This window comes from Amia ocellicauda, chromosome 7 (assembly GCF_036373705.1).
Source record: "Amia ocellicauda isolate fAmiCal2 chromosome 7, fAmiCal2.hap1, whole genome shotgun sequence".
NCBI lineage: Eukaryota > Metazoa > Chordata > Actinopteri > Amiiformes > Amiidae > Amia > Amia ocellicauda.
In genome coordinates this window covers 39,120,850-39,130,144 of record NC_089856.1, presented here as the reverse complement: position 1 = coordinate 39,130,144, position 9,295 = coordinate 39,120,850, and the positions used below count along the sequence as shown (strand labels likewise).

At 38.8% G+C, this 9,295-nt stretch overlaps 1 protein-coding gene across 1 annotated transcript; it reads right to left on the bottom strand.

Annotated features, from left to right (window-relative positions):
* Positions 1–2,964: 2,964 nt before the first annotated feature.
* Positions 2,965–6,885, bottom strand: LOC136753947 (extracellular calcium-sensing receptor-like). Its single transcript, XM_066710325.1, has 6 exons — positions 6,809–6,885; positions 6,158–6,446; positions 4,804–5,646; positions 4,467–4,694; positions 3,947–4,070; positions 2,965–3,875 (listed from the first exon to the last, which is right to left on the bottom strand). The coding sequence occupies exons 1-6, from the start codon at positions 6,883–6,885 to the stop codon at positions 2,965–2,967; spliced, it is 2,472 nt and encodes an 823-aa protein (XP_066566422.1).
* Positions 6,886–9,295: the final 2,410 nt, after the last annotated feature.

Genomic DNA, 9,295 nt, shown 5'->3' with positions numbered 1-9,295 from the left:
AGTCCCTCCTGAGTCATCAGAGCATTGTTACATAATTGCATTCGAGTAAGCTAACGTTAGCTAAAATATAACAACAATGAAAGCACCATAACGTAACTATAGCGTATATAATAAAAGATACTCCTTGCTTAACTTGTTGTTTCTAGTTTTTGTTTGTTTTTTTGTTAGTTAACGACGTTACCAAAATTCAAAGACGAGCGCCGTTCCCCGATGAGACTCGGAGCTGCTGCTTCGACCAATACGAACTGGCCAATCAGAATTGAGATATCCGAGTGGCTGCAGTGACGAGTGCTTCAGATCCCGTTCAGAGCGCAGCGATTGGACAGAGCTGTGTGAGATTCACCGGCAGCAAATCGGGAGAATTATATTTTTTACATTCAGTCGCAAGACAACCATCACCTTTCCACATACAGTACTGTGCAAAAGTTTTAGGTATGTGTGAATGCCTGAAAATAGACATGTTCATAGATTATATTTATCAATTAACAAAATGCAAAGTGAGAGAACAGGAGAAAAATCTACATCAAATCAATATTTGTTGTGACCACCCTTTCCCTTAAAAACAGCATCAATTCTTCTAGGTACACTAGCACACAGTTTTTGAAGGAACTCGGCAGGTAGGTTGGCCCAAACATCTTGGAGAACTATCCACAGTTCTTCTGTGGATTTAGGCAGCCTCAGTTGCTTCTCTCTCTTCATTTAATCACAGACAGACTCAATGATGTTGAGATCAGGGCTCTGTGGGGGCCATACCATCACTTCCAGGACTCCTTGTTCTTCTTTACACTGAAGATAGTTCTTTGTGACTGTCACTGTATGTTTGGGTTCGTTGTCATGCTGCAGAATAAATTTGGGGCCAATCAGATGCTTCCCTGATGGTATTACATGATGGATAAGTATCTGCCTGTACTTCTCAGCATTGAGGAGACCATTCATTCTGACCAAATCCCCAACTCCATTTGAAGAAATGCAGCCCCAAACTTACAAGGAACCTCCACCATGCTTCACTGTTGCCTGCAGACACTCATTCATGTACCGCTCTCCAGCCCTTCAGCGAACAAACTGCCTTCTGCTACAGTCAAATATTTCAAATTTTGACTCATCAGTCCAGAGCACCTGCTGCCATTTTTCTGCACACCAGTTCCTGTGTTTTCATGCATAGTTGAGTCCCTTGCCCTTATTTCCACGTCGTAGGTATGGCTTTTTGGCCACAAGTCTTCGATGAAGACCACTTCTGACCAGACTTCTCCGGACAGTAGATGGGTGTACCAGAGTCCCACTGTTTTCTGCCAATTCGGAGCTGATGGCACTGCTGGACATTTTCCGATTGCGAAGGGAAGTAAGCATGATGTGTCTTTCATCTGCTGCAGTAAGTTTCCTTGGTCGACCACTACGTCTACGGTGCTCAGCGTTGCCCGTTTCTTTGTGCTTCTTCAAAAGAGCTTGGACAGCACATCTGGAAACCCCCGTTTGCCTTGAAATGTCTGTCTGGGAGAGACCTTGCTGATGCAGTATAACTGCCTTGTGTCTTGTTGCTGTGCTCAGTCTTGCCATGGTGTATGACTTTTGACAGAAAACTGTCTTCAGCAGCCTCACCTTTGCTATCTGAGTTTGGCTGTTCCTCACCCAGTTTTATTCCTCCTACACAGCAGTTTCTGTTTCAGTGAATTATTGTGTTTCAACCTACATATTGAATTGATGATCATTAGCACCTGTTTGGTATAATTGTTTAATCATACACCTGACTATATGCCTACAAAATCCCTGACTGTGTGCAAGTGTACCTAGAAGAATTGATGCTGTTTTGAAGGCAAAGGGTGGTCACACCAAATATGGATTTGATTAGATTTTTCTTCTGTTCACTCACTTTGCATTTAGTTAATTGATAAATATAATCTATTAACATGTCTATTTTTGAAAGCATTCTTACTTTACAGCATTTTTTCACACCTGCCTAAAGCTTTTGCACAGTACTGTATGTTCACGATTTATCACAAATAGTGACTATGCCGGCTCCTGTTTCATGAGGGAAGGCCCTCACTAGTCTAGCAAAATCACTTTGTTACTCTCACAGGCCACAATCTTTGGCAAAATCCTCAAGACAGACCACTGGACAACAGGTTAGTGCAAATTTGATATTTAGTTTCTGTATATTTTGTACAAAGTCTGTGTTGTGCCTTTCTTATAGAAATGAAATAATATGTACTTAGTGGGAGAATTGCAATCAAAACTTCAGTCATGTATCTGTCTGGTTTCTGATTCAAACAACAACCTTCCCTCCCAGCTGTGAAGCAAAACTAAAGGGCTGTCTCTACCTCATCAGAGATAACCTATTTCACTCAGCTGGCAGCTAATCAGGGAATAAGAAGATATCTTCAGGCCATCAGGTGGTGTTGATCTCCTACAATCAGATGCCTCCCTGATGGTATTGCATGATGGATAAGTATCTGCCTGTACTTCTCAGCATTGAGGAGACCATTCATTCTGACAAAATCCCCAACTCCATTTGCAGAAATGCAACCCTAAACTTGCAAGAAACCTCCACCATGCTTCACTGTTGCCTGCAGACACTCATTTGTGTACTGCTCTCCAGCCCTCAGGGAATCAGAAGACACCTGCAGGCCATTAGGTAGTGTGGCACAGTTAGAGAGGCAAACATTCAAGATGATTAAACAAGTAAGCAAATAACACAAATAATGAATGCTGCGGATAGAAAAACAATCAATAAACAAAATAGCAATTTGTGATCATTTGTGCACACCTGGAAAAAAAAAAGCTAATAATCTGAATATTGTGCATCATCAAGAATTTGGTTAAGTTCTGATTAATTCTCATATTAAATACACATAAAGGCTGATCCATATAACAAATAATTACTCTGCTGATTTCATGATGTAAAATACACTATAATCATCATTGCATTTTCCCCATAGTACACACTATAGATAACATGAACATTTTGCATTACTTTCCTGACTTAGTTTGGGGTATGAGGTATTTTTTAGAATTCCTCTTAGGAAGGAAAATGATTATGTAGCATTTAGGAACAAAGATACAGAGCAGCACACCAAAGGTTGATGACAAAATAGCAAATATTTCTACTGCTACAGTGTATTTTCCAGGGGAGCTCATATAAGCTGGGATGAAGGTGATCCACACGGCGCAGAATATTAGCATACTAAACGTGATCAGTTTGGCTTCATTGAAATTATCGGGCAACTTCCGAGCCATAAAAGCAAGGAGAAAACAGCAACACGCAAGACACCCAATATACCCCAGAACAAAACAAAATAAAGTCACAGAACCCATATCACATTCCACAATAATCCTGTCTTTATAAAGCCAGGTGTTTTTCACTTCAACTGGAGGAGAAACTGCCAGCCACACAAGGCACACTATAATTTGAGCAGATGCACAGGCAAATACACTAAGTCTCTGTTGCACGGGGCCAAACCATTTTGCAATGTTATTCCCCGGGAGGGTGGCTCTGAAAGCCATAAGCACCACAGCAGTTTTACTGAGAACGCAGGAAAGACACAGGGCAAAACTGATACCGAATGAAGTGTGTCTTAAGCAGCAGGTCCATCCTGTGGGGTGGCCGATGAAAGTCAGTGCGCACAGGAAGCAGCAGCCCAGAGAGAAAAGCAGGAGGAAGCTCAGCTCCGAGTTGTTGGCCCGCACGATCGGGGTGTCTTTGTGCTTCAGGAAAATGGCTGCCACAGCCATTGTTAGGAAGACACCCAATATGGAAATGGTGGCTAATGCAATTCCAAAGGCCTCTGAGTAGGAGAGGTATTCGGTGTCTTTAACAACACAGCTGGTTCTGTTCTCACTGGACCAGAAATCCACAGGGCACTGAATGCACTCTGCTTGATCTGAAGGGAAAGGAAATGTATAATAGGCTCTTGTAGAGTAGCACCGTAATGATGAAACTGTCTGTACTTACCTGTCATATTGGTAATTGTTCCATCAGCACAGAAGACACAGTCATAGCAGCATACAGGCTGTCCCACACGAGTGGCTTTCCTGTAGCCGGCTGGGCAGCTTTCTGTGCACACTGACTTAGGGACCTGTCCAGGTGTTAAAAGGTGCCTTAAATACATTTGGAATTGCCCTTTTGTTCACAGTTCCTATTCAAGTAGGATCACCTCCTCAAATTTCAACAAGTGAAGACAGTGTGAAACATATCCTTCCACATTTGCATTTCAAAGGAATTGAATGTTTTGACCATAGTATAAAAGCTGAGCTTACCATATTTGAAATCTCACTAAGAATAATACTTACTTACTGACCTCCACCCAGCCACAGAGATTGTTACTGAGCAGAGGATTCAACCCACCCAATCCTTTTAGGTTTAAATACGTATGAACAGATTTAATGTAATTATATATATGTTTTTGAGTATGCACAGTCCTGTCTCATAATAGCATTTAACATGAATCAGACAGGAATGATAATTGGAGTACCTCTCTTTTACCTCCACTCCAAATGATTTCATCCTCATTGAAAGTAAGCTGTTCATGTTTTGGAAGAGATGGATCAAAGCGTCCAATGGTGACGTATTGAATAGAGGCATCAGAATTTGTTTGCCAGTTTACAATATCATAGGATCCCAACGGATCTCCATTGACATCAAAATTCACCTGATCACCAAATCTGTTAGTGAAATTAATTTCTTTAAGATAATGTGCAACCTGGAAAATGGATAGGTAAAATCTGTTACATATAATTTCTTTTCAGCTAAATTTGTGTTTATATTGCTAAATCCTATCAAAAATGTTTTGATACTTTCATGCACTTTACCTGCCAAGGCTGGAGGTTATATATGTTTCCACATGTTTTATTAGTGAATGGCCCTTTACCATTTTTACAGCTTTGTAAATTGTGTAGAGCATGTGCTATGGCATAAACTGCTTTTTGAACATTATAGGTTACTCTCAGTTGGCTCACATCACTGTACATTCGGAACATGTCCTGTTTTATTCCTCCTCCTTCTTGGGTTTTAGGATAGCGTCTGCATGGTATTTCAGTCTTGTTTGTCATATTATCAGTTTTATTACACACGCATTCAAACTGCATTTTCAAAAACTCTCCCCCAAATGTTTCATAGGGCTTTTCTGGAGTATTACACGCAAGCAAGAAATCTTTCAATTCAGGCATCTTTGCTCCTTGGACAGCGAAGCCTATCGTGCCTTCCAGAAAACTGAAGTTTTTGTTGCTGGAGATCAAGGTCGAGGTGACCCAGGCTTCGCTTGCTATCCACTGTTTATCCGTGATGTTATGGAGTGCAACATCTTTTATCAAATGATAGATTTCGGCCTCGATGGAAAACACCACAATGGCCTTCGCGGTGGACTCATTGATAGTTTTCACAATTTCCAACTTGCTTTCCTCATCAAGTTCTTTTGGTATAAGCAACCTGTAAGCAATGCAGGCTCCGAGAGTTGTAACTTCGTCGATGAACATTTGAATTCCATTGTAGCCATAGTCATCATCTGACCCAATCGTTCCAACCCAATTCCAGCCAAAGTGATGGACAAGGTGAGCTAATGCCCTGGCCTGGTATACGTCACTTGGAATGGTGCGGAACACGTTGGGAAACTTGTGTTTATTGCTGAGGCAGGCGCAGGTTGCGAAGTAGCTGACCTGGAAGCAGAAGAAAAATTCTGGAGTTTGGAAGACAAGTCAAAGGTCAACCTCTCCAGCATAATAAACATTCTATCAACAAATTATCTCGAAAGGTGCTTATTTTCTGTAATACAGACACAAAATAAGTAATGAATTCCCCCCGCCTCTAATTACCTGGACCATTTGGACATCAAGAGTCAATCTCTCATAAGTATTTTGTACTCTGTTGTAAGCTGTTGTCATGCAATGCTAATTTTTGGTTTATTTTAGTTTTTTTAGTTTTGGTTCCCCCTACCAATTTTTTTTTACATGTGAAACAGATTTTTATTTTAAATAACATTCTTTAGGCGGTACCTCAAAGGAAATACAACCCATTCAGTACCTCAAATTGAAATAGAGCTTCAGTTACAGGGAAAGCTCACAGACGACGCCTGTGTGCTCTGGGCTTCGATATATTTCCTGAAGGTCTGCAGGAGCAGGAGTGTGATCTAGTTACAGGATTTGCTCGCATAATTTTCAACGTACTTACCAAAGGAACTCTGAATGGCTGCAGAGCTCTTGAGACTGCGATAGTGAGAGAAGATCCAGAGTTGCCAATTACCACTGGGACAGAGGGGAGTCCTGCACAGTCCCTTCCAGTCTTGTTTGTGGTTTTAGTCATCATTGATAATGTTGCTTTGATGGCCTGAGATTCTAAAGAACATATATCGTACAGACTGTAGCCAAGCGTTATGTTGGGTAGAAGAGTCTGGTTTCTGTTGATCTCCTCTATGAAGAAAACCATTGCTTCCATCCACCGGAAGGCTCTGAAATTAAAACTTTGAGACACGCATTTCACAACTTTTTATGTTTATTTTTGATTCTTGAGCTATGGCATTAGTATTGTATTCACTGTCTGTGTCTTTACTAGGTTTCATGGGCAATGCAATTTTGATAGGTGTCTCTCAAATTAAAATGGTTATTTAGTTGTAAACTTTAAACAGCATAAAAAAAAAATGAAACACTGATGTAGCCATTTTGTAATTTACAAATCTGTTATATATAAATAGTAATGTATTCCATCAATTGTATGTAAAGTTTAAAGTTTTTTATATTTGTTCATAATAAAACCGACATGAGTCCAAAATGTTATAATAAATGCGAATATAGTATTTTGCTAATTTTCCAACACTACACTCACTCCGTACATTGCTTCTGTCCTGGCTTCTCCCCGTACGGCTGCTTCTCATGGATGCCTTGGGAGTGAATTGGAAACATCCCTCCCAGAACAACATGGCCTTCCTTATGATGTGAGATCATATCAAAGTCTTCTCTGAGCTCACATGTATCCTCTGCAGCTCCCAGCCAACAAAACACCAGAGTAACAAAGTTCAGACAATGTTGAAGATTCATTCTTTCTCAAGTCTTTAAAACTGTGCCGTTTTTCTTCTCTACTATAAGTTTGCCCTGGATTTATAAGGTTTAATTAATTAGATTTGGACCTTCAGGGAAATTAAGAGCACAACCTATCTGAAATCTAATAATGTAACCCCCAAAGAATCTGATTCAAGGCATACTGCTTCATTACATCAAACAAATACATTAATTATAGTTACAAATCAGGTAGGAAACTGGATCAATTATAATAATAATAGACATGAGTATTCCTATATGATATTAAGTATAACCATTATATTTTAGGCCAGATCTACCTATTAATACATGGATATAAGATAAATGACTAGCATGCTTAAAGGTTTAACACTTTTTAAATTTAATTTAGCTGTAAGACAGAGCAAACAAGGATCATTTTCTTTTTGTATTAGCACCCAGAAACAATCTATATCAAGAACTGTTTTTTAAATATAAAATACTGGTAGTATGTGTAGTTTATTAAAAAAATGGCTCCTGTGTATGCTGTAAGATAGTACTGAATTTGAAAGATCTTCAAATTATAAATATATACAAACACATCCATCCATCAGCCTTTATCAGGGATGAGGCCTCAGCCTCATGAGCCTTAGCCATAACTCACTATGCTTTGCACACAGTTTGGCAAAACCACAGACATGCACACGCACACGCATACCCACACACACACACACTACAGGGTAATTTAGGGTAGTCAATCCACCTAAACAACATGCCTTTTCGATGTGCAAGAAAACCAGAACACCAATGTGGAGTGAACATCCAAACTCCACACACACACACATATATATATATATATATATATATATATATATACACACTGTATATACATACTGTACTGTTTAATATCAAGCTAACATAACCTCTTTCACAATTGTTTCCTTTTAACATATCAAATGTGATTGATATTTTTTTTCTGGACTGGTTAGTTTGATAGTGAGACATAGACAGGGACACTTTTGTATGTTCCTATTTTGTTGCCGTAAGAAATATGATATTATCTAATTTGTTCTGTTAATTCATATCACTGCAATTTAAGTGCACTTTCCCAGGTGTAATCAGAAAAAATCCACAAACACTGCTTGAGGACTCTCACCAGGGGGCACTGTTTTGTATTTCAGGGCACAGAGATTAAGCTACTTGATGAAGGCATATTAGGTCTATTCTGGGTTATATTGATTGATTGATTTTATATCTCTCCTTTAATAGATGATGCCTCAGCTGAAACACGAGGAAAGAAAATAACAATGTGCACATAATTAATAAACTACTGCATGCTGTGCTTTGAGATGGACAATAAACATTTTTTTTTAAAATGATCTGTGTACTTGTGCATAGGCCTATAGATTTTCATCCATCTATCTATACATATAAATCAACATGAGGTAGCACCGATTTCAAGTAATGCATATATAAACTAATTAACATATACAGTATGTTATTATATCTTATTAACTGAATGTGCATCGGATATAGCCTGAGGCTGTTTGTTTTACCATAACAATTTTCCAGCACATTTGAAATGCAAAATTGTCATTAGAGTTTGTCACCTTTAACTTAAACGGGTATATTTGTTCTTGAAATTTAACTGAAATTGTATTTTGTTTTGTACAGCTACATTGTATCAGTATTACAATGGAAGATGCTGAGCTGTTTTAATTTAATTTATAATGTGCATCACAGGGGCCTCTGTATCGTTCTGTGCTCAGATAGCGTGCTGTGCAAGGGCTCCTGGGAGTAAAATGTAATTATCGATGAACAGCTGGGTCCTCAGCCATTTGCTTTTGGGAACAGTGTTTTTCACCAATGATAAATATGACATGGCAGTAGGAAAGATGTTGGATGCAGGTTAATGAGAAATTATTTAGACCGTAATGGTCTTGAATTCTCATAAATGAAATACAAATAAATACATTGAAGATAATGCATACATTTTAACATTATTTATTTTTACTTTAGTAAGTATAATTTTAATTATATAAAAGGGCATTGTTAGAAAGGTGTTGATTGCCTGAAAAAAAAATAGCATAGCATAGCACTTCACAGAAAATTCAGTAACGGTTTCACAGCCAGGTCATACCTAACTCTGATCCTTCGGGGTAAATAGTTTGCTTACATTCAGGGCCCTAATTGTAAAGTGTACAGTTTTATTAGAAAATAATGTTTCTAATGTTTCTAGTACAGCTTGTCTGAATTTCTCTCTCCCTTTCTGCCTCACAAAAAAAACGTTCTCTCTGTGACACTTTTCAATTTATTT